Here is a 20,212-nt window from a genome sequence, read left to right as displayed (position 1 = left end):
ACCTTGGTTGACCACCATATAAGAATCGGCCCTCTGAACAGGGACCAGGTAACGCATGCCACCATAAACTGCATTTCCATCCAGGGCACCATTGATGTACTGTACTTGTTGAGATGCAGGTGAAGATACACTCAGGGTCCTGTATGTTGCGCCGTCAGAAGGAGACAGAAGCGTCCCCGTAATGTTTGGTTCCGAAGCTACGTTTACTGTGCGATACATCGTGGAAGTTTGGGAATAAGGAAGTGTCATCTTGGCAAAAAGTTAGTTCACTGCTGTTGTTTATCAAGACCTCTCTCCAACGAACAACATACGTTGTACAAAAAAGTGCGAGCCCAGATCACGAGAAAATGTGGTGTACAGACTGAAGTCTGAGTCTTGCTGTAGCCTACTTCCTTGAAAAATGCGGCGTAGCCTACAGTGGGCTCAATATGCAAATAATCCACATGGACACACCTCCTGTTGCGGTCCAACCAAAGCAACGCGAAACAAACTAGGCTAATTATTATAGCCTACCATTCGAATCTACCAGAGCCATGGAAAACATTTATCTACCGTTCTGGAATCTACATTCCCTCCAGATTAGGCCTACATGTTGGACGGCTAGTCAATGATTTGCATATCGCATAGGCATAGACGATGTGAAAATCTGCCTGCATCTCTCACTCGAATCTGCGACACCTTTCCCCAGAGAATTCAGTCCACAATAAGGTTTTACATATCGGTTTTAATATTTCCCGGGTGCACAATTAAATATAAAGCCATAACCAATCTCTCTCAAATATATCAATTCCCATAAATTATGAAATCACTCAGTCGTCCAAAACGAATAACAATAGAACAGACTGGACAAGTGCAAATTTTGACCGAGTTTTGTCTACTTAGTTTGGACTGGAAAACCTACTCAAAAACTACATCGAAAGTCAGTGATCTTGACAAGGTAAGTAAGGATCCACATATTTTGGAATGGTGTTAGTGATAGCCTACTTAAATCTACAGTCTTCTATGGCTATAGGCTGCAAGAAAAAATAATGTGTAGGCCTAATCTGCTGCACACTCTTAAACCCAAAATATTAATTTAATACACTGCTCAACAATTAAGGGAACACCAAGTTTTTCACAATTGCTAAAACACATTTTTTTGAAACCTTCCGCCCTTTTCCCCTTTCTCAAACTCAGTTCAAAGGACAGTTCTTGCAAAATCAAACAAGTTTCACCTCAATCAAGTTTCACCTCGACACTAAACAATGTCAGAGTAGCCTGCAATGTGTGATTGAAGTGTTCCCTTCATTGTTTTGAGCAGTGTACATTAGAGGCACATCCTATCCATGTTTTATCCTGTGTTGTTTAACACAGGCTATGCTCAGATAAACTTGCAGGAAATCCCTACTGAAGCCACTGTTCCAGGGATTGAGTGGTTCACTGTCAGGTCCTCCTCCAAGGGGTCATAGTGTAAAGAGCGTACTCGACGGATCCCATCCATCTGCCGATTCTGGATCAGGTCTGACCTGGACACATCCGCCAGTGCCAGCTGCAATAAGGGATCCTTCCGAAACAGCAGCAACATTTTGCAACTCTTTATCAGACGTATTGACAAAGTAGCAAATAGCATACACCTTTTCACAAGATGTTATCCTATAGATGTACCTTATTTCTTAGGCTATATAATTTCTAACAAAGCAGGAATAAATAATTATAATGGGGGAAAACAGTATTTTACTATCAAGGATCATAATCATAATTTATCAGAGCAAATGAAGCATGAGTCATGACTGTCAGAATAACAAATCATACACACAAAATGCTAAACATAAAGACAACTTATTTCTCCATTTACACATTGGCACATGTGTGTCTCTTGGCCTTGGCTGCACTTTAAAACTGAAGACTGAAGAAGATATAGAATTAAAGTAAAAAAAAAAAAAAAAAAAGCTTCCATTTGAAACATTTGATTTTTGTGTCTGCTCTTTTCAAATCTCATACAATAGAAAATATACAAAGGAATTAGGCATAATAGCAGAAATATATTTTTCCTCCAAAGTCCATAATAACAATACAGTGCAACCAATAGAATTTATGCTGACAAAACATAGAATGGGTGAATGACAAATTACGAGGCAAGTTGTGAAGCAGTAAATGTACACGTTATATGAAGGCAGGAAATGTAACAGTGAACTCCCTTGGAGTGTGTATGATCCATTATTGTGATGGCTTGACGAGGTGCAACGCTGTACATGTACTTTGTCAGAACTCAATTGCTACATGAAGTTTCCTCCCCTCTCATGACTGAGGATCTTAAAATCTTAAAATGAATTGTTTCTAAAAGGCATCTTCTCTTATGTGATAGCCTACTATTTACAACGCACACCTGCCATTAAAAATGAAACTCTGCATGCACAACTCATAAAACCCTCTAAAGTCGTACCCTCATCTTCACCAAGTGGTGGTAACAGCTAAAGCACTGCATTGCAGATCAATGTGATGTATGATATAAAGCTCAATGAGTCTCATCTTTAAATCCCAAATACCTTATAGTTGGCATGCCATAGTTATAACTAACTTGGTCAACCAAATCTCCAGTCTGTCAAAGACTAGGGTAGTTTTGACCATCCTCGTCCTAGTCACAGGGCAAGAGCGCTACAATTGATGTCTGTCTAGATCTTTGTGCAAAACAATTAGGTCATGATCAACCACAATCCCCAAAACAACCTTGTACCAAGATAGTGATTTCTCACATGTCCCAGACAGGACCTTGCATACTTACTGCTGTAGGTGGTACTTGACAGTATGACACAGATCCTCTCAGAAACAACCCAAAGTTAGCAAATTCAGGGCTCCAAAACTACGTCAAACTTGCCTACAGAAACACCAGACCTGCTGGCGAAGATGACCCTTCTGAAATTAGTGGAAGACTACACTTTTATTTTGAATGAGGGGGGTGAAGACATGAGCCATACCAGAAACCTTCGCTGCAGCAGATCACAAGAATGCCCGCAATCTCTGTTCAAATCGCTTCTCCTCCACCTCTCTTGGTGTCAGAACTCAGAAACCTTTACAATAACTTCGGAATAATTTTAGGGATATTTTTATTTCTAGGGCCCAGAAAGTGCTTCGTAGAGTAACAGCCCTAAACGTTGCCAACTGGTTAAATACAAGCTTCCCAGTGGGGCTATACTTGACCACCACCATGTAAATGTACTACAAAGTAAGCAAGGATTTACTGGAATTCAGAAGCGATTCAACAGGCCATAATGCTAAAACACAGACATCAAAGCTTTTGGAAAACCTATAAGATGAGCCTTATTCATACAATGGCCATTCAAAGGAAAATTCATATACTGCAAGTATGATCAAATGTTGCAACATTTTGTGAACATGAACGTGAAGCCCACGTTCACGTTTGTTCACATCATAAGCTACAGTGAAGCATTTCCAGAAAAAAAGAGGGGGAAAAAAACATTAGATACAAACTATATTGGCTCAGAGAAATAAATACATATTTAAAGTTCAAAAGTGACCCAGTTTACCCATTCACAAAATAGTCACAGTCTTAACATCTTTTAGAAAAAGCAAACATAAGCTTTCAGGAACTATGTGTTTTAGTTCCTTGAATGGTTCCAGACTTTAGTGGGAAAATGGTTCATCACACTTACATTATGGGGTGGAAGTGATATGAAAACATGCAGTTCAAATCTACTTTTCAGGAACACAAAAACTGGATGAGTATTGAGTTTTGCGTCCGGTCATGCAAACACAGGTATCGTCCATTATACACCAGTTCTGCTCTCCAGCCCAGACAAATTGAAATCAAGTAGTGCCCACTACTAATCTGACCTTTCGGGGGTTAATTGGCTGAGTGAGAGCAATATTTTACTTTTAGGGTTGTAATAGACAGTACTTGGGTTTGAACTGTGGTGGCCAATCTGGTAAAGCAGAAGTGTTGAATGGAAGACTGTTGAAAGATCATTGCCTAGAAACATCCACAGCTCCTGAAAATGTCCTTTTTTAACAGGCACAAAGGCAGCATATGGCATCTGCACACATGTTCACAAACTGCCAATTCATCTAAAGAGGTGGTTTATATACTAATATTTCCTCTGGGTTACCTATTGAGGCATTTAGTTAACAACAATTATATTTAATTGCTGCCTACTGTATCTTATACTTGTGAGCATCTTACAACTCGCTGGTGCATCTGAACACCTTCCGTAGGTATCTATCCAAAGCAGGAATACCACGTGGAGGACTAGCTGACCACTGACACATCACGACAGGCTGTGTGTGTTACGCATCAGCATCACTGCCACTCACCTCAGTGCACATACCGTCATACAGCTCCATATCCCAAATAGAGCAGTCACAAACATTCAAAGAAATGAAGGCAAAATAAAAACTATTGCTTGATCAATTAATAAAAAGGATAAAATTCCCAATGTGGCATCACTGCATTAGTAGTTTTCCACCTGCTATCCATTCCAGCTTGGTCCAAAATGACCAACATTATTGTTCAGCTGCCAGGGAGGGGATTTGAAATGAAAGATGGGAGTCGAATAGAGCAAATAAGCAACATGAAATGGTATAACTAAATGGTATAAATAAATAAAAACAAATAAAAACAAATGAAAAAGGAAGCTATGCATAAAAAAAAAACATTTAAATAATACTTAAATAACTTGCAACGCACATACACACACACACACACGTGATCAGGGAGTGATTGTGAATGCACAAGAACCCTTGAGGGAGAAGGTTCCGATCCCTCGAAGGGTGTTCAGCAGGCTGGCTATAAGGGAAGCTTCTTCAGCTGCTCGTACGTCATGAAAAACTGAAGGAGGGTGAAGGAAGATCTCAGAATTCCCAGGACAAAATTTCCTATACCTCTAAAAGCATGCAGTTACATACATTTTTATCTACTTTATATTTGCTGACCTCTAGTGAATACAATAAAATACAATGGAACTTCCTTTTCTTTTGCCTGACAAAACACTAAATATTTTGCATGCATGACAGCTGAACGCTGAAGTCAATTTCGGGTAAATGACCCACTTGAAAATCCTCTTCCCTGAACTCTGGTGGAAAGGATACAATGATGTTCCAGGGTCCTAAACGGAGCCAGTTGGGCCAGAAGCCCTTGTAGAGGGCAAAGAAGCCCTCACCCCTCCAGGTCTGCATGAGGCCGTCCAGCGTGCCTTTGTAGAGCGGGCTGCCTGCCAACACTCGCTGGTTCATCATCCGCGTACGCACCACGTCCACCGGGTTGGACGCCAGCGCCCCCGCCAGGCCACAGGTAAAACTGGAGCTGCACAGAACCAAAGGAGAAGAGGGGCTTTTATAGTGAGCTGGGAGAGTAGTGGTTGTGGGTAAATTTGTGGGTTGTGGGTAAATAAAGCTACAAGAAAAGTGTTTCAGGTACAAGTGTCCACTATTTTTCTCTAAACAAAAACAAAATGGCCACTTGTATCACCAAAGGCTTCAGCTAACTTGTTAGTAAGCTTCCATCAGTGCCATTTGGGCTGTTGATGGAGTTTGCAACGTTTTAATAGAAAACTGCTGTGAGAAAGTTTATTTCCAGTTACTTACACAAAATGTGTGAGGATAGTGTCACCCATCACTCCTGAACCAATGAGGTGCTTCTTGGTGATGTCGTACACAGGTAGCTCCACCCCAACAACAATGGCCGCTCGCTGTGCTGTAGGTATCACGCCCTATGATTGGATAAATCATGAGTTACTGGTATGAAGACAAGATACTTACTCATTGATCAAAGTTAAACTAGGATTATTATGCATTCCCTTAAACAGAGTATTACCCTAAATATTCAATCAAAAGATCAAACTTCCCTATATAAAAAAGCACAGCTCAAGACAAGGGGAGTTTCATCCCTGTGTATGTCAACCATTGGTGGTTACAAGTAGGTATATAACTAAGTATTTACTAAGTAAGTACTAAGTACAGTTTATCAGAGGACCAAGTCAGACAAAAAAAAAAAGCTGTAGCCTGAATCAAAAAATAAAAATAAAAAATGGGATGGCAATTCACTGCGGGGATCACATTAGCCAGCGGCAAGCAGCAGGTTTCCTATGGTTCTCTATGGTTCGGCAGCGGAACGGTGGCAACACTGGCGTAACGCTAGCGTTGAACAAGCTGAGCGTTGAACTTGGTTCAACTTTCAAAGCGCAACGCGAGCGTATTCAATTGACAAACCGTTTGTGTTGCTTAGGAACGAGATAAAACTTATTATGGTCTGAGTGTTGCATTACGTTTGTCGCTGCCGCTTGCCGCTGGCCGATGTGATCCTCGCCTAAAAGCTTTGTGGGGGGGGATGAAGGCAGGGTGAAAGGCGGGATTGGCACTTACCCTCCACAGGCCACGGGTGCCCTCTGTCTGGTAGATGTTCATGAAGTTGGACATCATGCTGCCCTGGAGTAGGCTGCCCTGCGCTTGCATGCGAATCTGCGAAGAGAGGAGGCCACCCAGGCAAGGTCAGCTTCCACTACACGTGCTTCATGCTGGACCCATTCACTTTCTGAACGATTGTGCTATCTATAGCTTTGTATTGGTTATTTGCTCTAAACATAACCAGTCCCCTAAATGAAACAAACTCTTTGGTTCATAAAGTTTAGAATAGACAGAGCATCGTGACTTGCAATTTATTGTGAACGAAGGACATAGGCACTACTTGGAATCTTGTCTTGATTGACAAACCCTTTCAACTTGGTAAGATTAGTATGGAGAGGAGGTGGCCAAGTTTACAGTCCTATCTCTACAAGTACTGGACAACTGGCCTGTTGAACATGTTCAAGAATCACCACTCCTATCCATGGCTAAACAGGACAATTTTGCTGAAGAATGAGCTCCTTAGCAAGTTAAGATAATTAACTAGTTACAAGATTACATGCCATTAATGGTAAGCTCAGGGTTTCTGTAGTTCTGTCTAATTTGCCAAACATCTCCATAACATCAATGCACCCCTATGGAAGAATATTAGACTCGAACGTTTTGTACGTGTGTATCACGTTTTGAAACTGTAGAAATTGTAACTGTAAAAATGATCTGTACAAGTAAAAAATTACAAATTTTAGGGCATATTTGTAAAAAATTACAAATATGCCCTACACTTACAAATCTATTCTACAGGTACGGATCAGTTTTACAGCTACATATCATCCTACAGTTAAAAATATTTTACCATTACAAACATATTCTACAATTACAAACCAATATTCTACGCACAAAAAGCTGTCCTACAGTTACAAATCTTTTCTGCAAGTGCAGACTTTTGCACCACCTTAGGGATGAGAAGTGTCTCATATGTATTGTGTGTGCATCAAGATTTTTAACTGTAAAACTAATTTGTGATTTAACAAAAAAATAACACGAACGATTTTAAGTATTACTCATATGTCCTTCACTTACAAATATATTCCACAGGTACTAAACCTTCCACAGTTGCTTGTCTTAAAGTGTAGGGCATATTTGTGATATTGGCAATTACTTGTACAGATCATTTTTACAGTTACAAATAATTTCTACAGTTTCAAAACGTGATACACACATACAAAACTTTTGAGTGTAATATTCTTCCATACACCCCATAATTCATCGACTCATCACAGTACCTTCAGCACATCTGTGGGATTGGCTAACGAAGACGACAAGACTCCTGATACCACTCCACAGAACACGTTGATGACCATGGTCTCATCTGGGAACAGAAATATTGGGAGCCATCAGAAACAGACTGCATTGTGTCCAGACCAGATGACAAACAAGAGAGAACAGAGACGAAGGAAGTACAGCATCATTGAACAGACTATCATTCTGCTGATTTGAGAACATTAACATAACCATATGCTATTCATGCACTATTAACTTTTTGTCTTCATTCCAGATATGTGAGCAGGAAAACTAGTTAGAAATAGTGAGATCACTTTCTACCAAAAATGACAATAAATAAATCATTTTCCTCCTATGATACAAAGCATAGGCACTAGGCATAGGCATTACAACAGATGAGATTAAATCGAACCCTTTAAATAACGGTTGCCTGTGCCTTTGTCTCAAAAGTGAAATGAGACACTTTTAGCAGTTGGTATGAAAGGGTTACTAGGGGTTGTTTGAGAACAAAAATAGACAGTTAGTTCTGTGGTTAAAACCTACAAGTCGGAAACAGGATTTCAGACAAGGAGGGAAGGAAATAAAAAAAGAAATATACAAAATGGATCGAGTTTAGGAACAATAGTTACAGTGATCCTTGATCAATGTGTGACCCATAGTAAGAGAGGTCGTCCCAAGCCCCGTTCATTTTTGGTAGGAGTAGAGGCGGACGTATCCGCGCCAACCAGCAGGCCAAACCACAGCCTGTATCAAAATAAGCATTCAAAACACAGTGGCAGAAACCCAGCAAGGCATGCAGATTGAAAAAAGGACTAAAATAAATCAAAATAAACCAAATTTCACTTCCCCATCAATGACATCATTCACACACACACACTAGCTCAATCACTTGCTCACACATATGGGATCCAGGTAATGCCATTTCTGTCATTTTCCTTGAGGCAAGCCTAAAAGGATCTAGCATGGGCCTACCAGGACCTAGCCATAGTGGCGCCAGGTACAACAAACCTGGGTTAAAACACACACACACACACACACACACACACACAAACTAAACACTTGAGTTGACACAGTCTGGCTTCTTTTCTCTTGTTTGGACATTAAGTTAGTTACAGTGGCTGAACTCCATAGAGGTCTGCAGAAAAGCTACCACACCCACACAAAACCATAAATTCACACAGACAGATGAGGCACCATGGGTCATAACAGCCCTGCATTAGTAGACCACTACTAGACTAACTGTGTTGTTGGCATGGCAGAGGCAGGTTCAACACCACACACGTCATTAGCCTAAGTGAATCCTCATTGTGTGCACACCTACCCAACAACTGCAACTCATAAGCAGTAAACACACACACACACACACACACACACACACACACACACACACACACACACAGTGCTTTTTGATTGCATCAATGTGTAATGTTTGAATGTGCTCAAACAACCGGAATGTCACTGCATTAGCAGTAAGGCTGTCAATTTCCATATGACTGCCGTTCTTTACAGAAGTGCAGTGGCCTGGTAGGGGTTTGTATCTTTATACAGTCTACGGTTTGCATTTGGCACGTGCATTCAAAGGCTGCAGTATGAGCAGGGGTCTCATTTGCTTAGGGGGAGCTTTTCTCACACAATCATGTTTGTGATATAAAGATAAAAAATTAAAAAAAGGCTACATGAAAAGTGCCAGAAAAGAATGTAGCTGGAAAACAAATCTGCTCTGTCACAGATAGGTAAGTTTAACTAAACAACTGGCCCACTTGCACTGAGGTGCGTTTGTTCATGGACATGAACTTTCCCCAAAATGGAGATCTTGCAATGCAACCAAGGTAGTGCCGCTGCGCTGATTAATCAGTTTCTTTAATTAGATTTGGCCAACAGCTACATTTTAAATCCCCCTCTCTGCAAGCCTGCAGGGCCTCTTCTCCACAAAACCATTTAAGACCAGTTCTCATGGCTGTGTCCAACCGTAGCCCTGTGGGCTATAAGGTAATCATTATTTTGACTGTATGAAGCGCAACACTGGGCATACAAGGCAGAGGATATGGACAGGGATGGGTTGCGGCCCTCCATTTCTGTGTGTTTTAAGCTGGTCTTTTAGTCAAACTGTGTTTTGTCTACCATTTAAAAAAAAAAAAAAAAATGATTTACAGCACTTTGCCATGCCAACTAACCTAACATAAGTCCATTACTGGCTTTATGTATTCACCAAGAAACAAAGACAATAGTTTTGTATTTCCCCAAGGAGTTTAAGTGCTGCATAAATTCATTTAATTTCATCCACAAGAGCATAATTTCCCAGCAATCTCTCTCCCTGTCTCTAGCACTACATAGTCTTTAATAATTCACAGGCACGCATGACAGCTTTAAACCGCGCCCATTCAAAGACGACCACACAGCCTGCCTTGGGAATTCGAACTCACCTTCAGGGCGGCTGACAAACAACTTTTTCAACGTGTTGTAGGTGCCAATCTTAATTGTCCCGTAGGACGCCTGCCGTAGGAGGGCTGGTGAAATCCTAAGGGTAAAAACAGAAGAAAGCTGCTCAGATTCACATATAAACTACAAAAGACAACTGAAACCTCTGTACTTTAAAATGAAAGCTCTCTCACAAAAGAAAACACACACTTGCACAAAAAAGGGGGAAAGGAAGAAGCTCACTAATATTTCAACCCTCATGTGTGTCTCTGAAGTTCATTACTATATTGAGATGAGTATGGGTGTGTCAATCAAACCATCACACATACACTGATACAACCACCAGCAAACTGAAATAAATTAAAGATGCAGGGCAGACAACTAAACAAACAGGGAACATGAACTAGGAAGAGTGGCGAGAGCACATGAACAGGGAACGGAGTACTCCATTTCACTCCTGTCTGACCAGCAGAAATTGTTGACACAAGAAGCGGGAGAAGGACTGTGAGGATTTAACAGCATATTAATTTCTGCCCAGTCTTCTGAGCTTTTTTTAGTACGCTTTCTCAGAGGGACAGTTTGCCAGATATAATTTGATGCAGACTGCTGCAGGCTACTAAACACAGTTGCTGTTAAATAAAAAACATTTAAAAAAAGGAAACACACCTCCTGTCTGGGGCATGCAAGGTCAGTCAGTTCTGTGCAAGCGTGCAAGGTCAACTTGAAAGAACAGCACTCTGAGTGCCATTCCTGCCATACCTGTCTCTCAAATATCAGGTGGCAACATGCACAGGGCAAGCAACCCATTAAAGGTTAAACATCAGGAGCTGTGCAGTGTGCACCAGGACAATGACACTGAGAAAGTGGCCAACACATAGTGCTCTAGGAACTTAAGCACACTGCACATAGGCGCCAACATGAGTGGTCGGTCACTTGCCCATGTTCGCCAGCGCCAAACATTTCTTAACTGACAAGCATTCAATGAACAACAGATTTTATTGAGCAGTGCCAACAAAAATAGAACTGAATCATAATCTACACGGCGGTGGCGAAAGGATTTGGCGGTGGTGTGTGGGGTATCTAACGTAATCCGAAGAGGAGTGCACCGCCGTCATGTCACCGCCTATGTGCGGGGGCCTATAGTGGTATCCACTCCTCCGTCCACAGGACAGGGCAAATACAAAGTATATAAGTATATATACTCTTTTGATCCAGTGAGGGAAATTTGGTCTCTGCATTTATCCCAATCCGTGAATTAGTGAAACACACTCAGCACACAGTGAACACACAGTGAGGTGAAGCACACACTAATCCCGGTGCAGTGAGCTGCCTGCAACAACAGCGGCGCTCGGGGAGCAGTGAGGGGTTAGGTGCCTTGCTCAAGGGCACTTCAGCCGTGCCTACTGGTCGGGGTTCGAACCGGCAACCCTCCAGTTACAAGTCCGAAGTAGGCCACGGCTGCCCCCAAATAAATGGTCCTCGGGCAGAGGACGCATCAGATATTAAACTGATAACTGACTACACTTGATCTTAGCCAAAAGGCCGAGAAGCGGTGAAAGTCATCAGTTGTCTAATAGCTAAATATTATAGCCGTGCCATGATGAGTCCTCAGGTAATTTTCTCCATAGTGCATCGGTTTTCTCAATCACTATCCAAATGCAGGGCAAGCTACTTGATATGTGTAGTGAGCTAAGCTACTCTACAATAAATTCAGATTCACTACACAGAAGCTACCACCCATAAAAATGTAGCAAGCTAAGTTACAAACTGTCAAAAGTAGCTTGATAGGCTACATTAGTAGCCACTTTCAGTGTTTGGACATCAATTATTCCATTCTCCCACCTCTTTCCTACTTAATTTGTTTCATTAGCTGATTTAAGCTTAATTTCATTCACTGATGCAAAATGGAAAAACGGTAGTTCAATGAAATTCAATCACCTGAACGTGTGTTCGTATGTTTGTGTTGGATGTCGTTGACGTCGACAGGAACTTTTTCTTTGGATTACACAGAAGGCATTTGAAATAGATTTCTTTTCGCTGGTCGCGACTAAAGTGACGTACTTTTGAAGGTATGGCCACGGTGTAATGTTGTCTTCTACAGATCTTGGGCTCTCTACCATTCTGTCTTTTCCCTCCAGTGTATGTATGCATGTGTGTGTGTGTGTGTGTGTGTGTGTGTGTGTGTGTGTGTATGCATGTCTGTCTGTCTGTATGTATTGTTTGTATGTATGTATATATGCATGCATGTCTGTCTGTGTGTGTATGTATGTATGTATGTATGTATGTATGTATGTATGTATGTATTGTTTGTATGTATGTATATATGCATGCATGTCTGTCTGTGTGTGTGTGTATGTATGTATGTATGTATGTATGTATGTATGTATGTATGTATGTATGCATGTATGTATGCATGTATGCATGCATGTATGTATGCATGCATGTCTGTGTGTGTATGTATGTATGTATGTTTGTATGTATGCATGTATGTATGCATGTATGCATATGTATGTATGTGTCTGTGTGTGTGTGTGTGTAGGCTGTCTGTAGGCCTACGCATGCGCTTGTACCCGGCGTGTTGTCGTCGACACAGAAACATCCTGTTTTCCTAATTTATGTGCTTGATGGCTGCAGGGAAATGCTGTTATGTGTGAAATGTCAGAAATGTCCAGGAGAAATTAGCTTTCAAGGACGCTACTGCGCTACATGATCAATAAAAGAGCTAAGCTACTGAAAAGTTACTTGGTTTTGTAAATAGCGACATTACAGCCAAGCTACTGACAAATGTAGTTAAGCTAGTAGCGTCACTACTTGTAGTGACGCTACTGCCCATCACTGTCCAGTGTCCAAATGTAAGGCCACACCTATTCAGAAACAGTCAGCAACATAACAAACCACACAGAGGCTCTTGGGCTTTGTATCCAGGCCTACTCGCCCTCTGCCAGGAGTTGCAAAAGGACCATAAAAACACCTATAATTACCTACAAGAATATGATGTCCATTTTAGCACTTACTGTAACTGATAATACATAAATCAGCTACTTATGTTCTCACACTCACCCCGAGTAAAGCGCCTTTACGCCCTCCTCTTGTCCGATCCGGAGCAGTGCGTGGAACATCCCCCGGTAACGCACCTCCATACAGTGTGACTGACCCTGCACCTGCAGCCGGGTTTTGGTTAAGTCAATGGGGAAGGTGCCTGAGGAGGTGAGAAAACATAAATTAAGAGAAAATACAACCCTGGACTGCGGTGTGGATGCAGAGATCTGTTTTTTTTTTCTCGAAGCAATGCAATACATCGTTAAAGAGCAAAACAATATTGTTTTAACAGACTTGCAAATAATGCTCACCTACCTGTGCACCAATCTATCCGACTGAAAAAAGGCCAAAATTAAGAGGAAACTAGCTACATTGTTGCTGCTGAAAAAGATGGCTATATGAAACAAGCCCCGCTCAGCTTTTGATGGCGTGGGTACCACTGCACGCCATTATGTAAAGAAATCGTTAAAAATACGACTGTGCATCAATCACACATCGCTGTGCCTCGTGTCTACATTAGATTCAGATGAAAAGTTTGCAATAATACAAGAGCAACACATGTAGCCACAATCAACAAACACTGATATGATGTTAAATTACCGAACTCCGCGACGATGGAGGCCATCCCCCCATAGATGAACGGCTTCCAGTTCAGGCTTGCCATTTCGGAGCTGGCTCCTTCTGCTTGGTGGAGACCCGCTAATAGCAGCAGTAAGCCTAAATACAAATGAACAAATTCTTTTAATCGAACATGGCAAAACATTGCACTACTAGCTCTACAGACACCTAACCACCCTGTATGCGGCATGATCAAATTATGCACCGGAATGGATGCTTGTGGCTATTAAATATTCATGAAAGCACCATCGCACAACTACACCACTGTAAGTGGCCGGCGCAAACGTCAATCAAAAATGTACAGACACTGGTTGGATTAAATAAATCTAGAATTAGCCCCTTCCGGTTCCAAACAACTTCAAAGACATCGATGTGACTGTTACATTCTGTGATGCTCCACACAGCTAACAGACACATTTAAAGACAACTCAAACGTCTACTGAGATATTTCAGAAAGATATGGCAACATTTCCTGGATTGTCATATACCGCCGACCTTCTACCAACCTGTCTTGCAAGGAACTCAATTAAACGACAACCTACGTAGCAGAGGCTAACTGGCTAATGTAATGTCAGTGAACAAAGTTACAGTTATCCCTCTGGCGAAAGCAGACTAAGAAGTTAGAATAGTTGACTAGCTTTCGATGTGGTAACCGTTAGGAGACATTAACGAAATTATGAGATTATTTACTACAATAACTTGAACGTCGACAAACAGCTATGTTGCAAACAACTCAAAAACACTTACGTGTGTCTCTGGTAGCCTATATGATGGCTTATTCTATTTCCTTTTCGTTCCCATGTTCTCGATCACATGTAGGATTGTTCAGTAATAAAACAGCACAAAACTTCAGCAGTGAGCGGTGTTGCTTAGGATTTCTGATTTGCGTAGAAACAGGAACTGAAAGGCCGGAAGTCCTGCCTCTTTTTTATGACTGATGCAAAAGAATCGTTCGGCGACTTCCCCTTCTGTAATTAATGATTTGCTGAGAACTTGAATTGTCTTTTAGGCTGATGGTTAACCTACAATAGTGCATTTTATTTCAACAAGGGACTTTTTGTGTCTCAAATGGACAAGGACTAGCTGGCACCAGTCACAGTCAATTTCATCAGGTCTCATACATGATTCGTAATTAACGTAGACACAGATTTATGGAAATCGTTTTATTTTATCTGTCTACAGACTTGTCTCAGTGGACACATCATGGCCTACTCAGTGGGCACAACATGAAACAGATCGACTTAAATGTAAAGTGCACAGGTTGTTTATAATATATCCACACTATATCATCCAGCTTATATTAGTAGAGACACTTTTGCCTAGGATATAAATAAACCACAACATTTTATATTTTCACAAAAATGTGCATTGTTGTATAATTCATTCACATTTTATTTTTGATTTATCATTGCTGTGCATACAGTTAGTGGCCTAATAGCAAATTAGGCAGTATTCAGACCAGTAAAAATCAGCTAGTCCAGTTTGGGATAAGCCTAGATAATACAACTTAGTAATAATGGAGATCTTGCATTTATGGCCCTTTTTTAAACAAACATTGTAATTTCCCAGTCTGGAGGATGTTTTGAAATGCAATCACCTGTCACAGTCAGATAAAACTGTTAATTCATTTTTAAAAATGTTTTTCCCCCCTTTGTTATTGTGATCTATTTTTCATCACCAAATATATTTTATAGTCCAGAAGGATCCGTCAGTAGATCTTTAGTCATATGGTGTAATGTTCCATAAATCCATATTTGTTGTTCCTGGCCTCTGTCTAGGCATTGTCGGAGTCTGTGCAGAGGAGACAGGGTGCTGTGCCAGTTTAGTTGCCCGGAATAATTTCTGTCCCCCAGGTTTAGAGTGTGGTTCGGAGCAGCCTCATCACTCGCTGATACAGCTGCTGTACAACTGTCACCACGTTCCTACAGGTGATTTTAGGAGGAAAAGAAGACAAGCAGTCATTGGTCCAAAACAGAGAGGAAAACACTTCGCCTCAGTCAGCATTTCTGTACTGTGTATATCTAAGCGAGTAAAAGATGACTTCCAAAAAACATAAAGTTAAGTATGACACATTTCTTTAATGTTTTAAGCAAGATTACATCTTTTACAGTTACAAAATAAGAAAAAGTAAAGGGTTCAAAGTCAGCAAAGGTCCCCATCAGCAAACATGGTTCGTAAATGCTTTTTGTAGCCAACTGATCATTTTTTTTGTATGGGGAATTTCTGCCTATTCTTTATTGCATAAGGCAAGAATATATTTCAGCAATCAGTTCAGGTCAGGTTATGCAAAACCTTCAGCTTGCTCATCTTGAGATGTCCTGATATTAATGGATGAGGAGTCAGAGGAGAGTTTTTGGACTCCTCATAATTTCAGGACATCTCAGTGGTCATTATCCCTTACTTATCCTTGTATAAGTCATCTTCTTTTCATCTTCAGTTTAAAAAAAAAAAGATTGTGTGATGCTTCCAGAATTTGCTGGTATTCAATTGAATTCATTCTTCCTGGATGTGGTGGAGTAGCAGTAAAGTCACTGACAATCGGTCGACCGGGGTTTGATTATGTCAATTATCTGCTAAATATCAGTCAACTTTAACTTTAACTTCCTCAGTGAAATGTTCCTTGTGTTATGGCTGCAACACAAACCCAAAGCATGATAGATCCATCCCTGTGCATGAAATTCTGAAATTCTAAGTCTATTTAGAATTCTATCAAAATGTATCAGGCTTGTTTAGATGTTCCCTCATAAATGTTGCTGAGCTTTGTGATGAGGAGAACACAGAGATTTTCTTCTGATGGTCAAATTATTGCAGTTGTCTCTACACAGTGCACCACCACTCTAGTCTGCAACATCTTCCTGAAGGTCAAACTATAAGGTCCCGGTTTGTCTTTTTACCAAAACTACAAGCATCTTGGAAAGTTTTCTTGGTCTTCCAGACTTCAGCTTGAGCAACACCGTTCATTTTAACTTTCATAATTACATTATGAATTGAATTAGCTGCCTGAAGGTCATGGTATTTAAAAATGCCCAAACTTTTCCATGGTGTTCCTTTCCTTTTTTCACTCTGAAATTGTTCAAAACAAGAAGAACACACTAATCTTGCTTACATTTTCTTACCGGAGATCAGTTCATCTTCTAATCACTATAACATAAATCTGCCAGGGGTGCCCAAACATTTGCATACCATTGTACCATTGGATTTTAACTCAAAAATATTTTTTTTCATATAAACATACATTGCATTCTCATATTATCCTTACTGCCTTGGGAAAATGACATATTAAACTTGACATATCAATCAAAAGTTTGTTCCTGAGCAGCCACTCCCACATTTAGCACACAACTTAAACACACCCCACCAAGCACACATGCGCGTGCACACGCACACACACAGACACGCACACACACACACACACTACAACATACACATATACACACACACACACACACACACACACACACACACACACATACACATACATACACACACACACACACACACTACAACACACACACACTCACCGGGCACCCAGGGAGACACAGTTGTTTCGGTTTGGATGTAGACAGAAGAGAGAGGCCACGCAATATACACAGCACAGCAACATGGAGAGCAGTCTTCTTTTCAATGACATCTTCTGTTTCAGTAGGATCTCCTAGAGTTGGTACCTGTCTGCCAGCAGAATTTCCCTATTCAAAAAACAGGTATTGGAAAGATGTCAGTTGGCAAATCATATGATGGCACAAATAGATACGGGATGCCACTCACAAGTGAGGGAGGGCTGTGGCAATGCATAAACAACCTCTGAGCCGTTTGTCACTGTTCTGCCATGGGCACAATTACTGCTGACCAAGAGCTGTATTGAATAGGACTGAAAAGTCTAGCAGGGATGAATGACATTCCCACATTGTGTGAGTGTTCAGGTTTGCATTGTTTTCCAGTGTCATTAAAAGGGATCTCTCCTCTTCATGGAGCAGTTGAGTTAGCCTGTTAATATAATTTGGGTGATCTGAATCTATTCTAACATTGACCATAGAACTATGGCTTGTTATCTGTGCTTTTGTAATGATGGATAGCTACAATACATAAGACAATGCGGCCTGAACCAGACATCCAATTTAGTCTTGCAGCCCCCTACTAGGAGGAAGTTAGACGTGAGAGCATTTTATCCTCAGGGTATAGCTATTAAAAAGTCAAGGTAATTTATGTCATGCTTCAGGCCATGACCTACCTCATTCCCTGGGAATGAAAGGATATTCAAATAGATATTCAAGTTCATTTCTATGCTCTTTGTAAATCAATGCTAGTTGGTTATACTATCATCGGAGGTTATAAAGGAGGTCAAACCAGTATTTCTGTCCTCCATTTCTGGTGTCTTCCATCCCTTTCTTTCACTCCCTCTTTTTTTCTCTCTCTCTCTCCCTCTCTCCTGTTTGTTTAAGTGTAATGAGAGAGTAGAAGAAGAGTGCACTGTCCCCAAGGGCAAAGAGGAACAAAGACCCTCAGAACTCAGAACTTACGACCAGGATGCTCGCGTGGAATAACTACTCTGTATTGTCTGACATCCCTCAATAAACTAGCAACATTTTAGCACAAAGGCAACATGACAAGATAACGACCAAACCGGACTGTATGATTTTACCTTTTAACTTGGCATACTACAACATTTGGCTTACATTAACAAGGCGGATGAACCATCCTGTGAGATATTTTATGGATGTTAGACTGTTTCTCCTTGGTATGTCAACATTTCTTACTTTCTGGGAAAAGCAGATGTCAAAAAAGAGTCTCATCACCGCTCATCACCACAGAGTGCCTCAAATCCACGAGGGCATACAGTATCTGTTCAGGATTTCCACACATGAATCATGTTTCCCCTCTTGCCCTGAGTGGATTTAATGCATTGCGGTATGAGAGGAGGCAGGCAACACTAGACCGGCAAGACATATGGCCCCTCTACCCCGGATGTTCGCTCTTGAGAGCCCATGATGGAACTGGGACCGGAGCCAAACTACACGCTGGACAAGGGTCAGCTGCACAGAAACCACATAAGCAAATGAGGCTTCAGTCCATCTGAGGAGACGCACTAAAATTTCCCACTGCTGGCTCAGAGTCAGATATACCGTTCTGTCCAAAGGAGCTATGAGACAAAAATGCCTGAAAAGCAGACTGAACAGAAATTGATTGATTCTTGCTTATTTTTCTTGCTATACCAGTTTTTACAAATGGACTGTTAACATGGACTATTTTGCGAAGAATATTTTTTCTCAGTACAACAAGCTACAAGCAACTAAACAACAACCAACATGGTAGAGATGAATGAAACTGACTCCCTGAAGACTGGAAAAAGAAATTCCACTGATTTACAACATGTACTGGATGCCAACATAATGGGCTGGATCCTGTGTATTGTGTCCTTTCTAATCATCTCCACCAACCTCCTGGTGGCTACCTCTCTTGTACTTCTGATCCGAAAGCGAGGCTGCCGTAGCTGGTGTTTTGTCCTCAACCTCGCCCTGGCCGACATCCTGGTGGGCTTGGCCATAACTGTCATCGCCAGTGATGGACTTGATCCCAGTGAGCACCCGATACAGAAAATGGACTGCCTCCTCCGCATGGCCTTCGTTACTTGCCCGTCGGCCGCCTCTATCCTCACCATGTTCCTCATCTCGCTGGATCGTTATGTGGCCATCAAGCTGCCCCTGCGCTACACACGTATCTCTACCAAGTGGGCGAGCGGTGGCTCCCTTGTACTCGTCTGGGCTCTGGCATCGCTGGGTTTCCTGCCCTGCCTGGTGAGAGAGATGCAGTGTGAAGAGTACAAAGGCACGTGCACCTTCTTCTCCGTCATCAAGCCACACAGCATAATTTTCATCTTCTGCGCTAGCTTCTTCCCCGTGCTTGGCATCTTCGTCTACTTCTACCTGGACATCCTCAAGATCGCCTGTGGGCACCAGCGGCAGATAAGACAGGCCTGTAAGGCTGGGGCCCGCCACTGCCAGCCCAGTCGCTACTGGTGCCATGTCAAGGCCCTGCGGACCGTGGCATTGCTGGTGGGATGCTTCACCCTCTGCTGGTGCCCGTTCTTCACAGTCAGTGTGGTCCAGGTTCTCTGCACTAACTGTAAGCTGTACCGCTTCCTGGAGAACCATCTGTGGCTTCTGGGGCTTTCCAACTCCCTGGTCAACCCCCTGGTTTATGCCTGCTGGCAGAAGGAGGTGAGGCAGCAGATCTGCATCATATTTTCCCACCTCAAGTGTAGTGACCGCTGCCGGGCCAGTATGGACTCGAAGAATGGCCACTTAGACAGACCTGGTCCTGTGACCACCCAGACATCTTTGTTTAGGGAACATCTCGGTGTTCCACTAACTTCACTCACAGTCCATGAGCGCATTGCCGTCACTGTGCCTTTAGCTAAGTAAGTGGTTTCCAATGCATGCTGAAGGTTGTCATTTGGACGGCATGATTAAACTATGAAAATTCCTGTTTACCATCAGCAGAAAAACACTCTGATTCATGAAAATAG

At 41.7% G+C, this 20,212-nt stretch overlaps 2 protein-coding genes and 1 pseudogene across 3 annotated transcripts; 1 reads left to right on the top strand and 2 right to left on the bottom strand.

The window, feature by feature from the left end:
- Positions 1 to 704: 704 nt before the first annotated feature.
- slc25a14 (solute carrier family 25 member 14) lies at positions 705 to 14,581 on the bottom strand. 2 transcript variants are annotated; one of them, XM_048229102.1, is made up of 9 exons: positions 14,437 to 14,581; positions 13,672 to 13,788; positions 13,093 to 13,231; positions 10,038 to 10,132; positions 7,617 to 7,702; positions 6,355 to 6,450; positions 5,578 to 5,702; positions 5,083 to 5,296; positions 705 to 4,822 (listed from the first exon to the last, which is right to left on the bottom strand). In XM_048229102.1, the coding sequence occupies exons 2-9, from the start codon at positions 13,733 to 13,735 to the stop codon at positions 4,781 to 4,783; spliced, it is 861 nt and encodes a 286-aa protein (XP_048085059.1). In that variant the 5' UTR covers positions 13,736 to 13,788; positions 14,437 to 14,581; the 3' UTR covers positions 705 to 4,780. The 2 variants fall into 2 exon arrangements, with proteins under 2 accessions (XP_048085059.1, XP_048085049.1); XM_048229092.1 differs by lacking the exon at positions 14,437 to 14,581 and having other exon boundaries at positions 13,672 to 13,907.
- LOC125291451 lies at positions 11,479 to 11,586 on the bottom strand (annotated as a pseudogene).
- Positions 14,582 to 19,076: 4,495 nt separating the features above from the next.
- On the top strand, positions 19,077 to 20,108 carry LOC125310291 (glucose-dependent insulinotropic receptor). Its single transcript, XM_048267588.1, has one exon. The coding sequence runs from the start codon at positions 19,077 to 19,079 to the stop codon at positions 20,106 to 20,108; it is 1,032 nt and encodes a 343-aa protein (XP_048123545.1).
- Positions 20,109 to 20,212: the final 104 nt, after the last annotated feature.

This window comes from Alosa alosa, chromosome 2 (assembly GCF_017589495.1).
Source record: "Alosa alosa isolate M-15738 ecotype Scorff River chromosome 2, AALO_Geno_1.1, whole genome shotgun sequence".
Lineage (NCBI taxonomy): Eukaryota > Metazoa > Chordata > Actinopteri > Clupeiformes > Clupeidae > Alosa > Alosa alosa.
The sequence above is the reverse complement of the archived record's forward strand: the minus strand, read 5'-3'. Positions and strand labels throughout refer to the sequence as shown.

Bases quoted from the DNA above. Each gene is read 5' to 3' on its own strand.
- LOC125310291 (XM_048267588.1), top strand. From the start codon at position 19,077: ATGGGCTGGATCCTGTGTATTGTGTCCTTTCTAATCATCTCCACCAAC.
- slc25a14 (XM_048229092.1), bottom strand. From the start codon at position 13,879: ATGCCGCATACAGGGTGGTTAGGTGTCTGTAGAGCTAGTAGTGCAATG. The intron at 10,133-13,092 runs GTGAGTGTGAGA...TTTTACCCTTAG, and splicing joins GTAAAGGCGCTTTACTCGGG to GATTTCACCAGCCCTCCTAC. The intron at 4,823-5,082 runs GTATCCTTTCCA...ACCCTCCTTCAG, and splicing joins TAGGACCCTGGAACATCATT to TTTTTCATGACGTACGAGCA.